At 39.5% G+C, this 26,997-nt stretch overlaps 1 protein-coding gene across 1 annotated transcript in view; it reads left to right on the top strand.

Annotated features, from left to right (window-relative positions):
* Positions 1-24,431, top strand: part of cfap52 (cilia and flagella associated protein 52) — an 86,084-nt gene extending 61,653 nt beyond the window's left edge. Inside the window, exons 12-14 of the mRNA XM_072241991.1 lie at positions 1,076-1,178; positions 16,471-16,582; positions 22,735-24,431. Of these exons, the coding sequence (XP_072098092.1) occupies positions 1,076-1,178; positions 16,471-16,582; positions 22,735-22,910 (391 nt within the window). The 3' untranslated portion in view covers positions 22,911-24,431. The remainder of the gene's footprint in view (positions 1-1,075; positions 1,179-16,470; positions 16,583-22,734) is intronic.
* Positions 24,432-26,997: the final 2,566 nt, after the last annotated feature.

Genomic DNA, 26,997 nt, shown 5'->3' with positions numbered 1-26,997 from the left:
AAATTTCAGGGTTGTATATGGTGATAAATACGTATTTTTTTCTTACAAATTTACTTCGAACTTGAACTGTGCTGACTGTGGCGAGCTTTCCACTAAAGTAGAAAAAAGATTTTAATTGAGTCACTTTTCTCTGAGCATAACTTCTACATTTTTTAAAATACTTCTCATTTATTTTTACTTAAACATTACAAACAAGTTGTTGCCCCCATGTTATAATGTGGAAAATGCACAAAAAGATGTGCTCACCTTTGCCTACCAGCAGATGGCAATAGTGACCATCTAATGTGAAATGTGTCTCTAAATAATTCCTCTCTCAATGTTGGAATCCAAGGCTAAGCTGCAGGTATTATTTTTTGCAGAATACTCATTTGTTTTATATTATGATTCAGCAGGTAAACTCATATCCTTGCATCAAGAAATTGATATATGAGGTTGAATAATATCCAGATTCAAACTGTGGTGCATTTCTTGATTTCAGTTGAAGCAAGAATTCTTATAGAAATAAAAAAAAGATTATGTTGAAATTCCTGAGCAGGTGAGATAGTGTTAATGTTTCAGGATGCTTACCTTTCAGCAACATTCACATGAAATTTCATTGACCTGCAGTGTGAACTCTTCCATACAGTTGCTGTTGGATAATTCACTACCACTATTTGCAACATTTTCTGTTTTTATGTCAGATTTTCAGCGTCCATAATGTTTTGTTTTTATACAGTAATGCTGTAATTAGCCTATTTACACCAGGAGGTATAAAAGCAAAATTAAATATCATCATTCTGACTCAACAATAATGATTGTTAATTCGAGGACTCCATAGTGGAAAGCTTGCCAAGAAATCCTGAATGAAAGGATTGTGATCAAAATGTGCTCTAATGAAAACAGTTTGCTAACACTCAATGCCTAGACTCAAGTGGATTGTGGTATTAACCATATTCCTGAACTATGTGGCTTTTTTAAGAAAAGGAACAAAACATTGAGAGGGTGAAGAGAAGTAAAAAGAATCTCTTTTTAACTGAGCTTTAACACTGTAAAAACTGTATTTTGTATTTTTAAATAATGTGTTTATTTTTACCAGACGGTATGCAAGAAATCAAATGATTTTGGCAAACACCCTTTTCAAATGTGTCTGTTATCATCCTGATGAATATCAGATAATTACCAGTGGAAAAGATAGAAAGGTAAGATCATTCATATTTGAGATTCATTTAGTAGGAAAGATTTTCCATTAATAAAAATGACCATTTCAATGTAAGATTGTGATATATTTTAATACCAATATAAACTAAAAATGTTGCATTAAATAAGCATTCAATATTTTTCAAATGTTTTCTCACTGTATTATGAATTTTATTTTACCTAAAGAAAACTTTAGCAAAGCAAAAATTAACAAGAAGATAGAGGATTGAGAAGCTCTTAAAAACCTACAGAGAGCAAATAAAAGAATCATTAGAAGGGAAGAGATGAAATATGAAAACAAGCTAGCAAACATTATCAAAGTGCATAGTAAAAGCTTCAGGTCATTGGGTGTATTTAAGGCAGAGATTGATAGGTTTTTGATTGGACAAGGCATCAAAGGCTATGGGGAGAAGGCTGGGGAATGGGGTTGAGGAGGGAAAATAGGATCAGCCATGATTGAGTGGCGGAGTAGACTCAATGGGCTAATTAGTCTAATTCTGCTTCTATGTCTTATGAACTTATGGTCTTAAGTTTCAGTGACAGTTTTTTATTAATCTTTGAACCCCCTTCTTTCCGTTCTTCCGTTACTTGAAGACAATGAGTTTGTCTTTATGCAGAGTTAATCTGGTCCATGCTCTTTACTCTCTAACATCTCCATTTATGTATAAAGTTGATAATGAGTATTATACTCTATTCCTCCCTTATGTGGCTGTACCATATTTTTCATCCAAACAATGGAAGGAAGCTGTATGATGCAAGACGTAGGGTGAATGCACTCAGTTTTTTTGCCAAGGTTGTAGCATCAAGAACTACAGGGCATAGGTTTAAGGTGAGAGGAGAAAGAGTTAATGGGAACTTGAGGGGCAATTTTATTGCACAAAGGATGACATTTATTAGACCATAAGACATAGGAGCAGAATTAAGCCATTTGGCCTGTCAAGTTTGCTCTGCCAATCGATCATGGCTGATTTATTTTCTTTCTCAACCCTATTTTCCTGTTTTATCCCTGTGACCTTCATGCCTTTACTATTCAAGAAACTATAAATCTCCATTTCAAATATATCCAATGACTTAGCCTCCACACGTGTCTGTGGCAATGTACTCCACAGGTTTACCACCCTCCGGCTAAAGAACCTCCTCCTCATCTCATTTCTAAAGGGACATTCTTCTATTGTGAATCTGAGTCTTCTGGTCCTAAACTCTCTCACTGTGGGAAACCCTCTCCGTGCCCACTCTATCTTGGCCTTTTAATATTTGAAAGATGTCAATGAGATCACCTCTCATTCTTATAAACACCAGCAAGTACAGACCCAGAGCCATCAAATACTTCTCATACATTAACTCTTTCATTTCCTTGGTCATTCTTGTAAACCTCTGGATCAGCTCCAATGCCAATATATCCTTCCTCAGATTTGGGTCTAAAGCTACTCACAGTACTCTAAACATGGTCTGGCCAACATCTTATTAAGCCTCAACATTACATCCTTGCCTTTATGTTCCAGTCCTCTGGAAATGAATCCTAACATTGCATTTGCCGTCCCTACTACCAGCTCAACCTGCAAGTTAACCTGGAGGGAGTCCTGCACTAGGACTCCCTAGACCCTTTGCAACTCCAATTTCTGAATCTTCTCTCTGTTTAAAAATAATCTATGACTTTATTCCTAGTACCAAAGTACATGATCATACACTTTTCTACACTGTATTCTATTGATACCGTCATTCTTCCAACATTACCTGCCCCTCCACCTATCTTTGTATCATTTATAGGCTTGGCCACGAAGCCATCAATTTTGTCATCTAGATCATTAACAGGAACACTACAAGCCATCAGCAGCCAACCAGAAAAGAATCCCTTATTCCCACTCTGCTAGTTAACCAATCTACTTTCCATGCTAGTGTCTTTCCTGTAAAACTATGGGCTGTTATCTTGTTAAGCAGCCTCATGTGCTGCACTTTATCAAAGGCCTTCTGAAAATCCAAGGAAACAATATCCACTGACTCTCCTTTGTCTATCCTGCCTGTTATTTTCTCAAAGAATTCCAAAAAATTTGTCAAGCAAGATTTCCCCTTCAGGAAGCAAAGTTCTGCCTATATGCCCCCAAGTTCAGGACTCTAACATCTTGCCAACTAGCCTATAATTTCCTTTATTCTGCCTCACTCCCTTCTTAAAAAGTGGAGTGACATTTTTTGCAATTTTCCAGTTCTCTGAAACAATTCCAGAATCTAGTGATTCTTAAAATATCACTAATAATTCCTCTTGTCAGAACCCTAGTATGTAGTTCATCTGTCCCAGGAGGAAAATATCTTCAGACCTTTCCACTCCCTGAGCGCATTCTCCTTTGTAATAGTGAGTACACTCACTTGTGCCTCTTGATTCTCTCAATTTTTGCCACGTTGCTGGTGTCTTCCACAGTGAAGCTTAATACAAAATACTTAAATCAGTTTGTCTGGCATTTCTTTGTTCCCATTACCACCTCTCCAATGTTGTTTTCCAATGGTCCGGTGCTCATTCTTGCCTCCCTATATTTCTGAAAAATCTTTTGGTATTCCTTTTTATATTATTAGCTAGCTTACTTTCATATATCATCTTTTCTCTCTTTATGACTTTTTAGTTGCCTCTGTTGGTTTTTAAAAGCTTCCCAATCCTCTAGCTTCCCACTATTTTTTGCTATGTTGTAAGCCCTCTCTTTTGTTTTTATATTTTCTTTGACTTCCCTTCTCAGCCACAGTTGCTCATCCTCTCTTCTTCTTCTTCTTTGGGATGAACCAATCCTGCATCTTCTGATTTACTCCCAGAATTTCCAGCCATTGTTGCTCCACCATCATCCCTGCTAGTATCCCTTTCCAATCAACATTGGCCAACCCCTCTAATTCCATTTACTCAACTGTGTTACCAATATATCCAATTTTAGCTTCTCCCTCTCAAACTGAGGGTGAATGCTTTTATATTATGATCACTACCTCCCTAAGAATTTATTTACCTTAAGCTTCCAAATCAAATCGGGTTCACAGCACAGCCTCGAATCCAGAATTGCCTTAGTGGGCACCACCACGTTGTTCTAAAAAGCAGTCTCATAGACATTCTACAAATTCAACCTTGGAGTTTCTTAACTCTATCCACAAGGAGTCTAAATTTTCTGATTCTACATCACTTCTTTCTAAGGATATGCTTTCATTTTTTTACCCATAGAGCCACCCCAATCTTGCTGCCTAACTGGCTGTCTTTTTGATAGGGTGTTTATGCTTCAATGTTTAGCTCCCAGCTGTGATCTTCTTTCAACTATGACTCTGTGATGTCCCCAGTGACATACCTGCCAATTTCTAGCTGGACTATAAGCTCAACTATCTTTTTTCTGTATACTGTGTGCATTCAAGTATAATACCTTTATTCCTGTATTCACCACCCTTCTTTTCAAATTTGTCTCCTGAAGTTAAATTCTATTCCTTTCAAAACTTTCTGTCTTATTCTTCATTCTGGAGATTTTAATAACTTCCCCTGCACTCTACTTCCCTTTTACTATATCCATACTTTTCCAAGGTATTGAACTCCCCCCACCCCAATGCCACTATTTAGTTTAAAATCCTATCCACAAGCCTAGTTATGCGATTCAGGTGGAGCCTGGACCGACCGCAACAGCTCCCTCTTTCCCCAATATTGTGCCAATGCCCCTGAATTCAAACCCACTTATCCCACACCAGTCATTGAACCAAACATTTAACACTCTGATCTTATTAATCCTGTGCAATTTGCATGTGGCTCAGGTAACAATCCAAAGATTATCACCTTTTTTGGTTCTGCATTTTAATTTAGTCGCAAGCTGCTCAAATTCCCAGAGCAAAACCTAAGTACGAGAGATTCTGCAGATGCTGGAAATCCTGAGTAATGCACACAAAAAGCTGGAGAACTCAGCAGGTCAGGCAGCAGTTAACATTTTCGGGCTGAGACCCTTCATTAGGACTGGAAAGGAAGGAGGGGGAGGAAGAAGCCAAAATGAGAAGTTGGGCGAGGGGAAGCTGACAGTGAACCCAGATGGAGGGGCAAGTAGGTGTCTGGCGTAGGGGGAGATGAGGTGAGAAGCCAATGGTGGAAAAGGTAGAGGGCTGCAGAAGAAGGAATCTGATTTGAGAGAGAAGGAGGGAAGAGTGAGTGGTAAATGGAAAAGAGAGAAGGGGGAAGGAGGAACAATTACCGGAAGTTAGGCAAATCGATGTTCATGGCGTCAGGTGGAAGGCTACTCAGGTCTTGCTGCTCCAACCTGAGAGTGGCCTCACTGTGGCAGCAGAGGAAGCCATGAACCCACATGTCAAAATGAGAAGGTGTGTGGAATTAAAATGGTTGGCCAATGGGAATTTGGCAGAGTGAATGTGTTTTGCAAAACCTCTTTCCTTGTTCTTCTTACCCATGTGGACCACGGCAATTGTATCTTTCTCCTACCTCTCCATGTTCCTCTGGAGGTCAAAAGAGATGCTTCAAACACGGACACTAGTCAGACAATAGAGCCTTTAGGACTCTTGATCTTTGTGAAAGCAAATTGTTTCTCTTCCCCTATGCTATCCCAATTGTAATTACATTTCTCTTCTTTCCCCTCTCTTGAATGGCCACAGTTCGGTCATCCTTTCTATAGCCCCTATTCCCATCTACACAAGGAGCAAGAATCTCAAACCCGTTGGACAAGCTGAAGGGCTGAAACTCCTCTTGCACTCCCTCTTAGATCTCTCTATGTACTTTATTCACAGTCACATCCTCTTGTCCTGAACACAGACTAACTTTGAAGTAGTTAATCTTATTTCAAAGAGGTGCAAAAGGAAGTGCTGGGACAACTAGAATAACAGTCTTTAAAAGACGGTTGAACAAGTATATGGATAGGAATAGCTCAGAGGTATGGGCCAAATGTGGGCAAATGGGTTCAGCATAAATGAGAACCTTGGTCAGCACGAACAAGTTGGGCTGAAAGGCTTATTTTCATGACGTGTAACTCTATAACTAAAAAGCTGTAGCTAGTGCCCTGCTGAAATCAGATTACTCTATCAAAACTAGTATTCAATGCCTTTTCCTACTTATTAACAAATAAATTTGTTGGCTGAAGCTATTAAATATTCCACACCCTGCCATTTTCTTTGCTATCCTAATCTTTTTGTTTTAAAACAGAGAAGGTAGGGTTTCTCATAGAGCATTGATTTGGTGGAGTTACTGATTGAGCTCAGTTGACATGAATAGGACTGCATTATGTCTTTCTATAGATTTACCCTCACAAGATTCTTGCCACTCTCCACAAGTTTAAATACTTCAGTAAGAAAGATAGCTTAGTTTTCAAGACAGACAGTGATTCACAAATTGCAAATGAATAAGAGCAGAAGCTGAAACTGTGAAATCCAACTCATACTCTGCTTGGCTGATGTACCTCGAAGGCTGTCCTATAGAGTAACAGCAGAAGAGCTGAGGAGCACTGGCAGATGTTGTCACCATACTGAAAATGCTTTCAGAGAAATTGGAAAGATTTGATGTTAACATAAGTGATTTTGATGTCACTGGTCTTTGAGAGAGTGACTGCATTAAGAATCAAATGCTGGATTCACACAAGTGTGTGCATGACTGGGAGATTGCACGCTATGATTGGCACTTGAATGGATATTTGATACCGTAGCCTTGGCCATTCAGCAGTTCACTTATGTAGAGCAAAATCGTAAACACTTCTTGATAGCAGGGAAATTCAGGTTCTCTTAAGATGATGATGCTGAAATGGCTTATTGATGTGGAGGCTGTGATCACCATGTGTCCACTTCTTGCACACAGCCTTTTCCCCAACTTTCGCTCCTCAATTCCTCCCATTTAGCTAGTACCGAGTATTTTTCAGATCCAGTAGCATTATGAGAGCAGCTTCACCAGAGCAATACAAAAGTTCAAGAAGGATGCTCAGAACCAACTTCTCAAGGGCTTTAGAGTTGTGTAGTAATTGTTGGTCTTGACAATGATGCCCATGAGCCTGAATATATTTTTTTAACAAGCTGCTTGAGTCCTGATGGTTGTGTAGGCTTTTGTAAGCAAAACATGTGAATGTCGTTCAACGTGCTCAACAAAAGCCATAGCTCTTTATTTCCATTACAAACAAACCAAAAGCAGCCGCTTTTCATTGACGTCATTACATGACTGTCTCTTAAAGTGAACACAACTCAATTACAGTGTTTGTGAATTATGTAGAATAGTTTCTATTATGAACAATATGTGTTCATCTATAAATCATTACATTACCCTACACAAGCCCTCCCCCCACCCCCCCGCCCCAAGAATTCACCAAAACTGGCATTGTGAGTCTGTCTGGAGCTTGTATGAGCCATCTGGTTTGGGTTTTATGTGCCTTGGTTGGAGTAAAAACAGGTGCCTCTGGCTCATCCAGGGGTCTGCTGACATGCACTTGGTTATGTTGTGATGTAGGGGGTATGTAGTGGAGAGCACAAGACCTTAAGACCATAAGACATAGGAGTAGAACTAGGCCATTTGGCCCATTGAGCCTGCGCTGTCATTCAATCATGGCTGATCCTTTTTCCCCTCCTCAGCCCCACTTCCCAGCCTTCTCCCCATACCCTTTGATGCCATGTCCAATCAAGAAACTATCAAGCTCTGCCTTAAATCCACCTAACGATCTGGCCTCCACAGCAGCCTATGGTAACAAATTCCACAAATTCATCATCCTCTGGCTAAAGAAATTTCTCCACATCTCTGTTTTAAATGGACAACCGTCTATCCTGAGGCTGTGCTCTGTTGTCCTAGACTCCCCCGCCATTGGAAGCATCCTTTCCACATTTACTCTACCTAGGCCTTTCAACATTCAAAAAGTTTCCATGAGATCCCCCCTCATCCTTCTAAAGTCCAGTGAGTACAGACCCAGAGCCATCAAACATACTTCGTATGTTAACCCTTTCATTCCCAGAATCATCCTTGTGAACCTGCTCTGTACCCGTTCCAATTCCAGCACATCTTTTCTTTGATGAGGAGCCTAAAACTGTTCACAATACTCAAGGTGAGGCCTCACCAGTGCCTTATAAAGCCTCAGCATTGCATCTCAACCCTTGTATTCTAGACGTCTTGAAATGAGTGCAATCATTGCATTTGCCTTCCTCATCACCAACTCAACCAGCAAATGGTCGAATGTGCAACTGCCGTCTCCAATGGGATCCCACCACCAAGTACATCTTTCCCTCCCCCGCCCGCAACTTTCTGCTTTCAACAGGGATCGCTCCCTACGTGACTCCCTTGTCTATTCATCCCTCCCCACTGATCTCCCTCCCGGCACTTATCCTTGCAAGTGGAACATGTGCTACACCTGCCCCTACATCTCCTCCCTCACTACCATTCAGGGCCCCAAACACCTTCCAGGTGAGTCGACACTTCACCTGTGAGTCTGTTGGGCTGATTTACTATGTCCGGTGCTCCCGGTGTGGCCTCTTGTATATCGGTGAGACCCGACGTAGATTGGGAGACTGCTTCGCCAAGCACCTACGCTCCATCTGCCAGAAAAAGTGGGATCTCCCAGTGGCCACCAAATTTAATTTCACTTCCCATTCCCATTTGGATATGTCTATCTATGGCCTCCTCCGCTGTCGTAATGAGGCCACACTTGGGTTCGAGGAACAATACCTTATATTCTGACTGAGTCGCCTCCAACCTGATGGCGTGAACATTCATTTCTCAAACTTCTGGTAATGCCCCACCCCCACCTCTCTTCACCATTCCCCATCCCCTTTCCCCCCTCTCACCTTATCTCCTTGCCTGCCCATCGCCTCCCTCTGGTGCTTCTCCCCCCTTTTCTTTCTTCCATGGCCTTCTGTCCTCTGCTATCGTACTCCCCCTTCTTCTGCCCTCTATCTCTTTCACCAATCAACTTCCCAGCTTTTTACTTCATCCCTCCCCCTTCAGGTTTCACCTATCACCTTGTGTTTCTCTCTCCCCTCCCCCCACCTTTAAAATCTACTCCTCTGCATTTTTCTCCATTCCTGCCAAAGGGCCTTGGCCTGAAATGTCAACTGTACTTTTTTCCATGGATGCTGCCTGGCCTGCCGAGTTCCTCCAGCATATTGTGGGTGTTCTGCACAAGGATTCCCAAGTCACTTTGCATCTCAGATTTTGAGATTGTTTTCTCCATTTAGAAAATAGTCTGCACATTTATATCTACTACCAAAGTGCATGAGCAACATTGTATTTCATTTGCTACTCTCTTGCCCGTTTCCCTAATCTGTCTCAATCCTTCTGCAACCTACCTGTTTCCTTAGCACTACCTGCCCCTCCACTAATCTTCTTATTATCTGCAAACTTGGCAACAAAGCCATCTATTCCATCCTCTAAATCATTGATATGCAGCGTAAAAAGAAGCGGTCCCAACACTCACTCCTGTGGAACACCACTACTCACTGGCAGCCAGCCAGAAAAGGATCGTCTGCCTGGCTGATTGTAGACTATTGGCCATTTAAGCAAGCTCCCTATAGTCCTTCACAGGTGATGAGTGAGGAGTGTGCAAACTTGATCAGATATTTGTTGCATAAAGGGTACTTTAAAAAAAATGATGGTGATTGCATGTGATCCATTAGTTCTGAAGGCCCAGCATCACCCAGACCAGGCACAGAGAGCAATTGTTTGGCGTGCTCAGAATCAGAAAGTCCTGAAGATTGTAATAGGTGAGTTTTCAGAGTGGCATATTTATCATGCGCAGCATGAACTGGGCTTCCACCTGTCAAACCACGTGGTAGCATGCTGCTCCCAATACCCTTAACAGATTCAAAGCGACTGCACTGGTCAATATGTTGTTGAGTAACTCTGGAATTGCCTGAGAGCATCGGTAACCAATGTAGGATTTTGTTAATAAACCATGTGAGAATAATTTTATATACTTAACAAAAGCCGCAGACCTTTTCTTTGGGGTATGAACAAACCAAAAAACAATCACCTTACACTGACATCATTATGTTAGACACTCCCTTAAAGTGAACACAACAACTCAATGACGGTGTTTGTGAATTATGTAGAACAGTTTATATTATGAACAATAATAACCCATTACATTACCCCTGAGTTGAATGACATCTTATCATAGTGTAGGTGAAGCAGTTTCTGAGCAGTATCACCCAGAACTCCAGAACATAGTGTATAACAATCAAGAGGATCTCTGAAGTCAGGGTAGAAGTCTGTACAGCACCCCTCTGCTTCTTGTGAAACCACAGAGGTTGCACAATGTAAACGTAGTAGGAAGAGAAAATTGTATTCACACAACACACAGTAGTGCAAATACAGTGTTATGTGTTAAATTTTAAAATTATTTGTTGACACCAATTTTTAAGGTGTAGAGTAAGGGGATTAGGCATTTTTGTGTTGAATAAATCTTGCAATAGTGGGGACAACTTGTGTTGCCACTGCTCTTGCAATACCTGACTATCTTCCTCCTTTTTGTTCTCCCGGTCCTCATCAGCAAGAAAAGTGCTCGTGGGATTGGTGTCTGCTGCAGGTCCATCACTTGCTGCGGTGTATTATTGTGTATCAGCAGCACACCACTACTACCACTCAACTTGTATATTACAACATAGAAGGAAGCTCTCATGCATCAAGCAGAGCATTTCCCTTCTCATTTTCCTACAGTGCTGAAATTTATTCTTGCTCTCGTATACCATTGAATTAGCTGGTATGTACTGAAGGATGCTGTTATGTTTGGTAGCTCCTGAAACTAATTGAAGGTAAAACATAGGGACTGGGATAATGTATCTACTTAGTTTTACTTTTAATGAGGTGCTCAAATATGATGTGGTGCTGTAATGACATATGCCAGTCGTGTACTTCTTACCTATAACCCATAATAAGGTTTCAAAGGTACATGTAATGTCAGAGAAATGTATACAATGTACATCCTGAAATTCTTTTTTTTCGTTTCTTTGCAACCATCCACAAAAACAGAGGAGTGCCCCAAAGAATGAATAACAGTTAAATGTTAGGACCCCAAAGCCCCCTCAACACTCCCCTCCCACGTGTAAGTAGCAGCAAAGAAACGATCCCTCTCTCCTCCACCAGCAAAAAAACATCAGCGCCCTCCACTGAGCACTCAAGTGTGCAGCAAAGCATGAATAAAGACACAGACTTGCAGTACCCCAAAGACTGCTTGTTCACCTGGTAATTCGACATACCACAGGCTTTCCCTCACCCTAATAAGGGAAAAAAAGGTGTCTCCATTTCATTATGTAAACACAAAGAATTCTTAATCAAGCAATATATTTACAATGTTACTCAAATATTCTGAAAATATTAAATACAGTACAGGTACCTCCATTTTTAATTTGGTATCTGAAAGAATAGACTGCTGCATGTTCATGACAACTCCTTGGGAATCTTATGGAAACTTACACGAATTTTAGAAATGTCATCTTATGATTGCAGACCAGGTGCAAGATGATGCATTGGAAGCACTTAAAGCTGATGAACACTCATGGGCACTGTGGGAGTTTCTTAATATGCAGTTGATGACACTTTGCACTGATGGGAAGCTAGCCAGAATCACAAACCCGAGCACTCTATCAGTCTGACAGTTCTCAGAACAAACTAAGTTTCTGCCAACTGTGGCAAACAATCCTTAACTCAGTCACGTTTCCAATCCATTTGTGTGCAGTCAACTGCAAGATCCTTAGCTTGATGACAGGTGTCAGTTTGACAGCCACCAGCAGACTGGGGCCATCAAGTCGAATAGCCAGCATGTCCTGTTCCAGAAGGCTGTAACTAACTGCCATTACCTGCTCTGCTTCTCTGATCCTCATGAAACATTGATGTTAAAATACATAGAGGCAACTGATTCTAGGTATATACAGCTGTGACAGCTGTACAGACGTAGAACAAGTTGCCTCTGGAGATAATATCAACACAAAAACTTTTCATAAAAGAAGACTCTAGAACACAGATGATGAAGAACTCCATAAACAGCTGGAACAGCAGAAACCTGCTTCTGTCCGCTGAAGCTTCCTCTCTTCTGCAGTGCTAGGTATCGAGAAAAGTAGGGTCCTACTTTTCCAGCTTTTATGGTGTTGTTCACCTTCCAAATTCTACAATCTTCTTTTCTAAGACATTCCTGTGTTGATGTTATCTCCAGATTTTTGAAAGACAGCAGCAGGATTTGCAAACCTAGTTTTCATTTACATTCATAAATCTGACATAATTTTTAAATTAAGATTTCAAAACAATCTCTCAATGCCTCTTTGGTAAGAGTGGCATGATCACTTATGAAAAGATTTGTAAAATTGCTGTGTTTACTTGCATGTCAGTTTTTCTATCCAATACTGCTGTTCTCTTTGGTTTATGAGTTGCAGTCCTAGGAAGCATTTGCAAACTGTTAAAATGAAAATTAATTAACTGCAAATGCTGGAAGTCTGAAATTAAAACCAAAATGCAGGAAATCTGGAGTGGGTCTGGTAGCTTCTGAGGAATAAAGAAGTTAATGTTTCAGGCTGGAAATTCTTTACTCAAATAGGGAAATTGAGAAAACAAGTTTTAAGTTACAAAAATAGTGATGGATAGTGCAGAGGGTGCATCTTAAATAAGGTGAGGCTGAGATGAGGACAGTCAAAGAAAAACTACAAACAAAACCCATGAAATGCAAAACTGTAGGGAATGTTAAGCAGGCCAAGCCATGCTGATGAAGAGAAACACTGAAACTATATTGCAGATTGATGACTCTCAGCAGAGTTGGCCTATTCTGATACAAACAGAGAAGGTGAGTTAACTTAACTTCTTGAATTCAGTATTGAATCTAGAAGGCTGTACCTTGCCTAGACATAAGGTGAAGTGTTATTCACAGCCACATGTTGGGTGTCATTATAATATTGCGCAAGAGCAGAAAGAAATCAGGGTCACTCCTTCAGATTATATGCAGGTGTTCTGCAAATTGGTCACCCAATCTGCATTTTGTTCCTCCAGCGTAGAGACCACATTTTGCTCACTGAACACAGTATACTAATTCCTACAAATATTGGTCTTACAAAGCAGGTATCATGGTGACTTCCAATCTATAGCCAGATGGGCTTGTTAAGTGTTGAGTTGGCAATGGGATTCATTTCCACAAGTTGACATTGGATGTATGAAATGGCATTATTTCTGGTGCATTTAAGCTGAATCCTACCCTACGGACAATCCCAAATCACCCATGCCTCACCTATGCACAATAGTTAAGCTTTCCGCTGAATTGAGGTATCTGTATGAATGAATTCAATGCACGTAGTAATTCTCCCAGGGTGTTTTCATAAGATATAAGAAAAGATGCAGGCTACTCAGCTACTGTTCCCTGAAATCTACATTCCTGTACTCTTCCTCACTTCACCCAATTATCTCGTGTGCAGCAGTTGACTCTTTCAGACACCAAATCAAAAATAGAGGTACCCTTCAATACACACTAGCTAATTCAAGGGCATATGAAAGTGAGAATAAATTCCAAAAATCTGTGTGGAGCTGCACTCCACTTGCAGGTAAGCTCCTTGTGCACACTTTGTTAATTACTCACATACATCCATATGAACATAATAACTATATATGCATTAGTCCCATTATGAGACTACATCTGCTATATTATGCACAGGTATGATCTCCCAACCCAAGGAAGGATATATTTGTGATAGAAGCAGTGCAGTGAAGGTTCACTCAATTATCCCTAGGATGTAGAGATTTACCTGTGAAGAGATACTGAACCATCTGGGCCTGTAATATCTTAGCTATAGCAGAATGTGACATCATCTCATTGAAAAGTACAAAATACATAAAGCATTTGACAAAGTAGTTGCAGAGATGCCTTTCCCCAAGTAGGGTGTCTCTAACCAGGGTCTACCGCCTAAAATTAAGAGAAACCATTTCAGATTGAGATAAAAGGATATTTCCTCAACCACAGATTAGTGAATCTTTGTGAATTCTCTCCCCTAAAAGACTGCGGTGGCTAAATTCACTGCATCTATTCAAGGCAAACATCAAAAAAATGTTGGATATTGTAGGAATCAAGGAATGTAGGGATAGGGCTGAAAATGGCACGGAGGTAAACAGAGCAGGCATGCCTGTTGCTGCTTCTACTTTTTATGCTGTTGTGAAGGGAACTTGCTCAAAGTACCATCAGTACAGTGTTATAGTCCTGTTTCTATGTATCTTTACAAAATCATTAGTTGTTCATGTGACATCATTGAATTTACAATTTAATTTGAAGAAATACTGCAGTTTGCATTTTCAACTGTTAATTACTTAAAATCGTCATCATTAATCTCCTAAATCCTCCGTATATTTAATTCATAACTTATGCGTTTGCAAGGGAGTGTTCATAATGATTCTTTTGTTATGCCTGGCTTATTCAAATTATCTGCTTCACAGAACATTTGTTTCTGATGTGCTTGAACTACGACACTCCCAGCCTATAAATTTAAGACACGAAATGTGATTATAATTAGTTGGTGTGTCATTCAGCAACCAATTTGGGAGAAATAATATGGACACAGCAATGTTATATGCCTTGCAAAAGTAAATTTTATTCTAATCACAAAACTAAATTTGCAGGTTCAAAATTTCCTGGAGTATTTCTGTAAAGCAATGGAATGAGTACAGGATTCTTCCAGCTTTACATACAGAAAATCAGTTGTAACTGATTTATGCCAGTTTTACCTCAGAATAAACATAAAACCAGGAGCTGGTTGTAACAGTCGACCCCACAATCTGTTCTGCCAAAACAATCATGACTAATCCAATCTTGGCTTCAACGCTACTTTCACACTCTCTCCCCATCTCTTAACTAACTTATAGTCTTCCTGTCTTTGCTTTAAATAAAATCCATGACTTCATCTCCACAGTACAGCTGTCTGCTGGAGACTTCCAAAAAGACACAAGGTTCTGACTGAGAGAGTAAATCCTTCCTCATCCTGTCTAAAAGGGTGATCCAATATTCTGAAGCTCCAGATAACCCCGCTCAAATATTTTCTACACATGCACCCTTCCAATCCCCTCAATCTTAAAAAATGTATCAAAACTTCTCTATGTTTATATTCACAACCCTTGCAATAAAGATAAGCATTTTATGACCTTTGCAATTACCTTATGTGTTTGCATGCTTTTTGTGTCTCTTTTATTAGAAGCCCTAGGTGCCTTTGTACCAGAAGATTTTATGGTATCACTTCATTAACCAATATTTTATTTTTACATTCTTCCTTTTAAAGCAGATAATGTCACAGTTCCCACACTATACTCCATCTGCCAACTTCTTGCCCACTCACTCAACCTATCCATATCTTTTTGTCCTTTTAGGGAGAACACACCCCTCGTACTACAACACATCGTGCCCCCAATTTATCTCCTTAATGAAGTCTTGAATCATTCATCTGAATTTTGGTGCAAGATTCTGGTCTTTCAGATCTAAGTTTTGGAAGTTACTGAGAGAACAGTCCTTGATAAAAAGATTGGCAAAGGAAGAAGCAAAATTATAAACAAGTATGAATGCAGTACTTAAAATTAAACCATGACAGTAGGTCAAAGAGACAAAGTTCATGGAGCAAAGCCAGATCCTTTTACCATTATCTTCTACTCTACTCTTCCCCATGGGTTTTGAGATGATTTTAGTTCTTCCCTCTCTCCCATCAGACAGAAGATACAAAAGCCTGAAAGTAGGTAGCACCAAGCTCAAGGACAACATTTATTCCACTATTATAAGACTATTGAATGATTTCCTTATACAATAAGATGGAGTCTTGACCTCTTAATCTATCTTGTTATGACCTTGCACCTTATTATCTACCAGCACTGCACCTGCCTTGTATCAGTAACATTTTACTCTGTACTCTCAAATCACATTACCTTGTACTACCTCAATGTGCTATTGTAATGAATTGGTCTGTATGGACAGTATGCAAGACAAGTTTTTCACTGTACCTTGGTACATGTGACAATTATAAGCTAATTTATCAATTTAGGAACATGATTTTCCATTTTATCAAACTTTGTTCTATCAGAATGAGACTTTCATACTACCATTGCAGTTAGAAGACATTATAAAATTACATCCTTTCATGTGATAGGGAGAAATATAATCCTAATTTATGTAATAGACTATTATATAAGAACTGACAGCTAGTTATTTCAATGGGAAATTACATGCTGTTTTGTGGAAAGATAATACTCACTATATGTAAGGATTACTTACAGTCAAAAGTTAAGTCAAGTTTATCGTCATCTAACTATAACAAAAACAAAATGATATTAATGAACTATTATTTCAACAATGTAATGCTACAATTTATTTTTATTTTAAGATTGGATATTGGGAAGTATTTGATGGATCAGTTATCAGAGAGCTGGATGGCTCCTTATCTGGTTCCATCAATGGAATGGACATCACAGCAAACGGTGACTTCTTTGTAACTGGTAAGAAAAATCCTAAATATCCATGAAATAATTATCTGGCAATTTTTATCACGGGATAATGTAACCAGGCGGTTTAGAGTGTTTCCTAAATTTCCAGGTTAATAATTTTCAACTTCTCATGATATTTTCTGTTTCTTTTAAAATTTTTAGTTATATTTCATGTATGATTTTGGCTTTTATTAGCAATTAGGATTGAATTGAATTTATTTAAATCTTACATCCGTCCCACAACGTGAGAGAGTAAAAATCTTTGCATTATGACTCCATCGCAGTGTACAGACATGTGAATTTATAAGTCTATTGGTTTGTAGAAAGAAGCTGTCCCATAGTATGTTGGTCCTGGCTTAATGCTTCGGTACCATATCCCAGATGGAAGCAGCTGAAACAGTTTCTGGTTGAGGTGACTGGTGTCCCTGATGATCTTCTTAGGCCCTCTTTATGCACCTGTTGTTGTAAATGTCCTCAACGGAGGGAAGTTCACATCCACAGATGAGCTGGGCTGTCCGTACCACTCTCTGCAGTTAGCTTTGAAATATAGTTCTTCAACCAGTTCTTACTGGTGGAAGTTGTCAGTCCCCATAGCCTTTGCAACCTCCAATATTTTTATCTGTTTCTTGATATCATGTGGAGTGAATCAAATTTGCTCAAGTCTGGCTTCTGTAATGATGGCGACCTCAAGACAAAGCCAAGATTGTCTGTCCACTTGACAGTTCTGCCTGTATATGATTGCAAATGCTTTATTCTTTTCTTTAACACTTAGATAATGTAGGATGTCATTCAGACTGAAACTGTTCTGACTGAAGCAGTTCAGACTGAGGCAGTTATGAATTAAATTTCACTGATTTGCACCAAGATTATTTCTCAATAAATTTATTTTAATAATATTAAATATCAGTCTTGGAATATGCATGCATTTATACATTAGTGCAATCAATATATATAGTATCTTAAAATAATATATAAAATTACAACCACAATATGTGGAGAAAATTCCAACTCTCTATGATATACAATCAGTGGCCACGTTATTGGGTACCTCCTGCTCCTAATAAAGTGGCCACTGAGTGTATGTTCATATTCTGCTGCTGCTGCTATAGCCCATTCACTTAAGGCTTAATGTGCTGTGCATTCAGAAATGCACTTCTACACACGTTGTAACATGTGGCTATTTGAGTTACTGTTGCTTTCCTGTCAGCAAGAACCAGTCTGGCCTTTCCCTTCTAACCTCCTCTCACATCAACAAGGCTTTTTCGCCCACAGAACTGTCACTTACTGGATGTTTTTTATAACTTTTTCTTACTATCTTCTGTAAGCTCGAGAGATTGCTGTGTATGAAAATCCCAGGAGATCAGTCTCTGAGATACTCAATCCACCCCATCTGCCACCAACTATCATTCCACGGTCAAAGCCACTTAGAACACATTTCTTCCCCATTCTGATGTTTCATCTGAATAATAACTGAACCTCTCTTCTCCATGGATTGTCACCTCGTCGCGGTGGAGAAGTCTGTGTGGTCCTGAGATCCCGTGAGCAATATTGTCTGGAGCTATGCTCCTGGTAGGGTCACCCATGGTGGTAAGGTCGTGGGTGAGGTCCCTGACAAAGAACAATCCAACAAGACCTCAACGGTGGAACAGGCAGACGAAGTTACTTCAAACTCAACAGCTGTGAAGGGGGATGAACAAATCCATCAGCTCCAATCATTGTGGTTTCCATGCCATTGGAATCAGTTGATTGAATTGTGAAGTATCATGTGCTTCTTGGAGTGCAACATCAAGTACACATTAAACAAATATACGCACAGGCGTCTTTGCTCTGTACGGAATGAAGATCATCATCCTCAACCTCGAGGTATAGCCATGACGAACTGAACCTCTTGACCATGTCTGCATGATTTTATACATTGAGCTGCTGCCACATAAGTGGCTGATTAGATACTTACATTAATGTGCGGGTGTACAAGGGTAGCTAATAAGTTTTAACACATTGGACTAATGTCAGTTCTAGGGGCTCAAGTTTTCATTGCTCTAATTCAGTAATTGTAGAAATATTCTCTGTTGATTTACATTCGTGAAAGTCAGGAGCATGCTGGATGTTCAAGTGTCCCCAATGTTCTTCCTCTGGACCCAGCATTCAATCTAGAGGTTTTCATAGCAACATAGAAGATAGCAACAGGAGTAGACTATGTGGTCCTTCAGATCTGCTCAATTGTTCAATGTGATCATGGCTGATCATCTGTCTCAATACCAAATTCCTAATATCTCCTCGTACCCTTTTCTGTCTTTAACATCCAGAAATTGATCTAATCTCTTAGATATATTTGGTGATTTGATCTCTCCAGGCGTCTTACAGAATTCATCGAATTCACCACGGATTCCTCAGTCACTCATCCTGTAACCTGTGACTCTGTCCTTATTTGAGACAACAGAAAATGGAAGACATCCTCTTCACGTCCAGTCTACCTGGGCCTGGCAGAACTTTGTACTCTTCAATTAGATCCTCTCTTGTACTTCTAAACACAAAAAATACAGAAAGTTGATCTAATCTCTCTTCATATGGTAGTCCCACCATCTCAGAGTGAACCTTTATTACACATTATTTATGGAAAGTATATTCTTTCTTAGAGAAGGAGACCAAAATTGCCCAGGTGTGGTAAAAAAAATAAAGATACTACATGATTGTAGCAGGTGATCCTTGTTCCATACTCAAACCAACATACCATTTTCCTTTTTAACTATTTGCTGCATTTGCATGTTTTGTTTAGTGAATAGTGTACAAGAACACCAAAAATTTCTTTGGATATCAGCACAACCTACTGTAAGGCTATTTTAATATCACACCAACTTTCTATTTTCCCTTACAAAGTGAACAACCTCATACTAATACATGTTTATGGTATTTACCATAACTTGCCTAATCATTCAATCTGTTTGGATTGTTTTGAAGCCTCTTTACATCCTACAGTCAGTTTGCAATGAGCTGAGAGCCAGAACCTGCCATTTACTGTTCTTCGCTTTAAGCCAGCCATTGATAATGCATCCAGTCTGGCTTGAATCATCTGAATGGGGTCATCCGCCATTTTTATTTCATTGTGTTGGTAATGTTCTAAATTCATTAGCAGCAAATATTAAAATGTTTGTAATATTTTGCTCATCAGACTTCATTCTATAACAATCTAATCCAGCAGGTATCTGTAACTTTAGAGCAATTGGCATTTTGTTCAAGTAATAATGCATTGTAAAATGAATTGATACCAACATGTTATACCAACATGTCTCCTGCCCCACTAGAGGCCCAAATATACTTGACCACTGCTACACAGCAGCCAAGGATGCCTACCGTTCCGTCCCATGACCTCACTGCGGAAGATTGGACCATCAGGCCGTACTCCTCTTCCTGGCTTACAAACAGAAACTAAAGTGGGAGGTCCGGGTGTCAAAAGTGGTGTCGTGTTGGATGGAGGAAACGGATGAAGTCCTCCGTGACTGCTTTGAATCGGTGGACTGGTTAGTATTCAAGGACTTGGCAGCTAACCTCGCTGAGTATGCCTCAGTTGTCACGGACTTTATCTGGAAATGCACAGAGGACTGCATGTCTCGCAAGACGATCCAGGTATTGTCTAACCGGAAACCTTGGATGAATTATGAGGTCAAGTCCCTTTTGAAGGCTAGAGCTGTGGCTTTTAGGTCCGGGGATACCAGTCGCTACACGGAATCCAGGCGTGAACTCCGGAAAGCCATTAAGGGCGCCAAGAGGCAATATCGAGCCAAGTTGGAAGCCCAGCCTAACCAGAGGGATGCCGGTAGACTATGGCAGGGTCTAAATGAGGTCACTGGGCGCAAAGAAAAGGCTGGGAATATCAATAACTGTGGCGCTTCTCTTCCTGACGAACTTAACGTATTCTATGCAAGATTCGAACAGAAGAGGAGCGTCCTGCTCCCTCCGGATAAACCGGACCTGGTGGCATCGAGATTCATCATCACCGAGGAGGACGTTAGAAGGACCTTCCTGAAGATAAATCCAAGGAAGGCGACGGGCCCAGATGTTCTCCGGGCCTGTGCAAGCGAGCTAGCTGGAGTGTTTGCTGACATCTTCAACTGCTCCTTGCTTCAGTATAAGATTCCCTCGTGTTCTAAGAAGGCAACGATAATCCCAGTGCCGAAGAAGAGCAAGGTAGCATGCCTGAATGACTATCAACCTGTGGATCTGACATCAATTGCTATGAAGTGCTTCAAGCGATTGGTTATGGCACACATCAACCACAGCCCACCGTTTGACCTCGACGCTTTGCAATTCACCTACCAGAGCAACAGGTCAACGGCAGATGCCATCTCTCTGACCCTACATTCCTCCTTAGAACACCTGGAGAATAAAGACGCATATGTAAGGCTCCTTTTCATTGACCACAGCTCTGCCTTTAATACCATCATTCCAAATAAACTGATTCCTAAGCTCCGGAACCTGTTCCTTAGCACTCAGATCTGCAGCTGGATCTTCAACTTCCTTACAGACAGGACCCAGGCTGTAAAAATAGGGGACAAGCTCTCCTCTACAATCATTCTGAGCACCGGTGCCCCACAAGGCTCTGTACTCAGCCCCCTGCTATACTCACTGTACATCCATGATTGTGTAGCCAAGTTTCCATCAAACTCAATATATGTTTGCTGATGACACCACAATTGTAGGCCGTATCTCGGGTAATGATGAGTTTCAGTACGGAGAGGAAATTAAGAACCTGGTGGCATGTTGCGAAGACAATAACCTATCCCTCAACGTCAGCAAGACGAAGGAATTGGTTGTTGGCTTCAGAAGGAGTAGCGGACCGCAAAACCCAATTTACATTGGTGGTGCGCAAGTGGAACAGGTCAAAAGCTTTAAGTTCCTCGGGGTCAATCACAATCACAAATGACCTGACTTGGTCCAACCAAGCAGAGTCCACTGCCAAGAAGGCCCACCAGCGCCTTTACTTCCTGAGAAAACTAAAGAAATTTGGCCTGTCCCCTAAAACCCTCCCTAATTTTTATAGATGCACCGTGGAAAGCATTCTTCTAGGGTGCATCACAACCTGGTATGGAAGTTGTCCTGTCCAAGATTGGAAGAAGCTGCAGAAGATCGTGAGCACAGCCCAGCACATCACACAAACCAATCTTCCGTCCTTGGACTCACTTTACACAGCACGCTGTTGGAGCAGTGCTGCCAGGATAATCAAGGACATGACCCACCCAGCCAACACACTTTTCGTCCCTCTTCCCTCCGGCAGAAGGCTCAGGAGCTTGAAGGCTCATACGGCCAGATTTGGGAACAGCTTCTTTCCAACTGTGAACGGATCCTGACCCGGATCTGGGCTGTACCCTCCAAATATCCAGACCTGCCTCTCGGTTTTTTTGCACTACCTTACTTTCCCTTTTCTATTTTGTATTTATGATTTATAATTTAAATTTTTAATATTTACTACGGATTTGTACTCCAGGGAGTGCGAAGCGCAGAATCAAATATCGCTGTGATGATTGTACGCTCTAGTAGCAATTGTTTGGCGACAATAAAGTAACCTATGATGTGCTTATATAGATGTTTTTTTCAAATATCCTTTTACTCAATATTCTTTCAACCTCACAGTATAGAACCTCAGTCCCTAAAGAGAAATATAAACTATTAGATAACACAGGCAAGCCTACTCCTATTTGCTTTGATGGTTAGCGTAGTTATCTCACTCTGCATTTCCAGCTATGTTCTTATTTGAAGGCTGGTAACCTTTTCTATGTAACTCTCTAATCGCCTAGATGAAACTCAAAAATGTCTAGGAATTCTACACTCCTGCTCACTGCTTGTTACTGCATGACATAAAAATTTGGAGCTACATTGCTACTTTTCCTTTATTTCGTTTCTCATTTACATATTGAATTAATAGGCATCCACTGAAGAAATATCCCCTTAAAATGACTACAAGGGCTTATAATGTGAAAATATTATTGTCGTGGGATAAATTAACAGTTCTATTATTAAAAGTCTTGTGTGTTTTTTTTTAAACCTAAATTTGCTAATATTCGCGTGCTTTAAAATTGTTACAATATATTTATAGTTTTATGCAATTTTATAACAATATTTACTTTTTGTACTCATTATATTGTTGAATCTCAATCTGTTTAAATCAGGAGGTGAAGATAAATTGATTAAATTGTGGGGATACAATGAAGGTGAAGTTACACATATTGGAATAGGCCACAGCGGTAACATTCAACGTATTAAGATCTCTCCCAATTCGAAACACATAATAAGTGTTAGTTCAGATGGAGCCATTCTGCGATGGAGATATCCTTATACAGACTAGTGCACAGCACACTTCATGACAAGTGTCCATATTATTTCAAAATGTTAGCTCATTTTCAAATTTCAAACAGACAGTGATAACTTTTCAAGAAAATTGTACTCTGTATCTCAGGGAAATAACTTCTATTAACTGTTCTTGAAGAACATCATCTTCCTTTAGAAATTAATTATAATTCTATACCTTGGTCATTTAATGCTGAAGTTGTAATGTTGGAGTAATTGGAGTAATCTCCTACCCAAAAGATGCTAAGTAAATGACATGAAAGTTAAATTGTTAAAATGTATATTGAGATACAACTTGGAAAGTAATTAATCTTTTCTTTAATAACTTGTGATTATATGTTATGAACTAGATTTCTTGTTGCTGTGTATTAGCTTTTCAGTAGGATATTCAACAGCTGGTATCTTGATGTAGCTATGATTTTGAATGATCTCTCATTTTTATTACCATGCAATTTATGGAAGAAATAAAATAAAATTTGACATAATTATATTTGCTATCTTTAAATAATAACTTTTAAAAACATCATTTTATATATAAATAATTGGAAAATGTGGAAAATGTTTCCTCTGTGTTGTATGTAATTAAACTTGTTACAAAATGAATTTATGATGTTCCAACACCAAGAAAATTTATCTTTATGCAATTATTGCTTTCCCATAGTCTCAGGGTGAAATAGAGCAAACACTGGAACAAAATAGCAAATAACTTTTTTTAATGGCTTGTATTGATCTGTGACCTGGAAATCTCAATTACCACTGGCTAAAGTGATTTGGTTCATTAAATTACAATAATTGATCGGCCTATTCAAGTTTACTTCAGGATGGATGAGTTGCCGAGCACCCAAAAATGCCAAAATAAGAAAATGGGAAAAAAAAATTAACCAGGCCTACAAACCATCAGCAGCAGGAAATGCAAAATTGCATATGACCTCAGCTTTAGCATAACAGTCATATTAGCAATAACAGCTATAGTTAATGTTGGTGTATGTTTAGTAAGTATACATATTAAGAAACTCAAGGCTTTTAAACCAGGAAATGGCACCAATTACTAAATAATCTCAAAATAATGAGTCAGTTTATCAGTACTGAGAAGGGAAGAAATTTCTCTCCCAGAGGTTAATAAATCTGCAATTCTCTACCCAAATTGGTTGAGGAGGCTCAGTCATTTTTTATATTCGGAACAGCAAGTAATTTTTTTTTGGATATTAAGGGAATCAAAGTATTTCAGATTAGTACAGGAAAGAGGCACTGAAGGAAATGATCATCCCTGATCTTGATTAGTGATGGAGCAGAAACAAGGGAGTGAATAGCCTAGTTCTGCTTTTATTTCTGATGTTCTTAAGTTTTCATTTACTCTGCCTCTGTGAAATATGAATGTTATTTTCTCAACATAAACTCATGAGGGGCTGGCCAAGATTACTTATGTCTATTTCATTAATCTCCAGCTGCTTAATCGTATAACGTAATATAACGAGAACTCATAAAGATACTCTATCCAAGACTGTAGACAGAATTGCAAATTATAAACTCAGGATGTTTTAACCTTCTTTACTTTTTATTATTTTCATTTGCAAGGTATGTCAATGTTTTTAATACCCTTGTGTTTCCTTGATCCATATATGTTTTTATACTTACTAATATAGGAATAATTAAAATGCTCTCTCAATTGTACGAGGGGTGATTGATAAGTTCATGACCTAAGAGAGAAGGAGATGAGTTATACGGCTGTCATTACATGCACGTGTAGTTCAACTCTTTGAGTGATTATGCAGAAAGTTTGAAGTTAATAACGCATCTCCTTCTACATTAGGCCACAAACTTATCAATCATCCCTGCTGTGGACCACTTTCTGGAGGTCCAGGAGGTCCAAGACGTCGACTTCTACAAAGAAAGGATCCGTATACTCCACAAACGCTGGACTAAGTGTGTAAATGTAGGGGGGGACTATGTTGAAAATAAATGTGCTAGGTTTTCTAAAATTGACTCCTTCTACCTTAGGCCACAAACTTATCAATCATTCCTCGTATATTATTGACTGATTCAATACGTGAATTTGACCTGTCAAATGTAGCTTTTATGTGCAGACCCATGAAGTATTGTTTGCTTGGCCATAATGTCCTTAGTACATTTTAGGAAATTCTTTTTTGAGATTTGTTATTTGAGGCATAATGTCCATTTCTAATTTTGAGATATCTGTGAATTATTACAAATCTTTGAAATATGAGTGCTATTGCACGAACACGCGATAGATTCCTCTGCCAAGAAATCAGAACTGTTTCCATAAATCACCTATAAAAACAACAAAAATTATCTTTTAGCCTTATTTCTATTATGAAATTGGACAGAGCACAGTATCATTTACCCTGATGCAGGTTTCGTTTGTCCATTGAATGTTCCACACCTCAGATTCAAATTAATTTATTTATCACAAAGTACTATACATTGAAACATAGAATGAAGTGTGTTGTTTATGTTAATAACCAACTCAACTTGAGGATGTGTGGGGGCAGCCAACAAGTGTGGCTACACATTCTGGCACTCGATTAGCTTGCCCACAACGTAGAGAAGAACGACACAAATCATCAGCAGCAACAACAACAAGCCCCTTTCCCACCCTCACACACACCCATTCACACACACACACACACACAGGCCACTTCCAGGCCTCTGACCACCAGTCCTTGGCCCCAGACTCTTAGACTCACAGACATTGGGCCTCCAACCTCCACACCCTGTAGGTGTTGGGCCTCTGACTTTCAGACACGGTGACTTCAGTCTTCTACTTTTGGGCTTCAACCTCTGGTATTGGCTCTAGTACATACCAGTCATAGAATTTTGAACTCCAGGCCTTGACCTCCAGACTCGCAAGAACCTCCAACCCCAGGATTTGCTGACTGGGCTGGGCCACTGACCCTCATGTTTCCTAGCTACATGAACCTCTGATCCCAGGACTCTCCAACCTGGGGTAATCACTAGCCCTCACTCACAGGGTCTTTGACCAGGGGCATCGCTGGTCTTCCTTTTCAGCGACTGGAATCCTGACCCCCCCCCCCCAACCCCAGTGATTGCTGGCCTTTGACTGTGAGTGCTCCAACTTGGATTCCAACCACTATAAAACCATAAGACTGGATCAAATTAGGTCATTTGGCCCACTGAGTCTGGTCCACCATTCAGTCTTGGCTGATTCTGCCCCTGACCTCTAACTCCTCTATGAACCTAAAAAAGCCACAACCTCGATGGATATTGGAGCTCAGCATCATCTTGAACAGAAGATAATGCTGTTAAAGTGAACAGTTCATTTCATTTATTTAACAACTTTGGAATGGTAGATTGTGATGTTTTACCTTTGTAGTTAAGTATTAACTTTGAATATACATCCATTTTATGCATTAAGAATACCTAAAATTCATTTTCTAGACATTATTTTTCAAATGTAATGCTACAAAGTGAAAACAAGCACACTAAGCAATGAAAAGTATGAAAAAATATATTAAAATATTATGATATATTCATTTTGCTTATCAAGTGCTAAGACTCAGCTAAGCTATTTCTTTGCTAGAGGCATATCCCTGTCATAAATAAGGTTGTTTCACTACACGCATTACCATGAGATGTGATTTATTTTAATCAGAGTGCCAATATTTCCACAATATTTTAACAGTGTATCACTGTAGCTTAAAATTCAATGACTGGATATTTTATTTCTCAAAAATAACAAGAAATGTTGTTTGCCTGAATTCAGTATAAATGTAAAAATATCTAGGAATATTTCAATAACCTGCTTAGTAAACAGATATGCAATCTGATGAGTGGCTAAATTAACTCAACCTAGTATACACCTAAATTTTATTTCTAACAAAGAAGCTTGTTTCCAGTTATAAAGTCAATTACTGCTGTGGTACATTTCCAATGGGAATGTTTATTTTTTTTTTCCCTCAAGCAGCTTGTACCCTGCCTTAAGTAGTTAGGAAATACTATAAAGGCATATTACTTTGTTTGGTTTATACTCAGATAAATATTTTATAGAGATCTCTAGCATTTGATTCAATAGAAATTGCAAGAAATATACAAATTATGCTCTTGCT

The sequence above is a fragment of the Mobula birostris genome, chromosome 24, assembly GCF_030028105.1.
Source record: "Mobula birostris isolate sMobBir1 chromosome 24, sMobBir1.hap1, whole genome shotgun sequence".
Lineage (NCBI taxonomy): Eukaryota > Metazoa > Chordata > Chondrichthyes > Myliobatiformes > Myliobatidae > Mobula > Mobula birostris.
The sequence above is the reverse complement of the archived record's forward strand: the minus strand, read 5'-3'. Positions and strand labels throughout refer to the sequence as shown.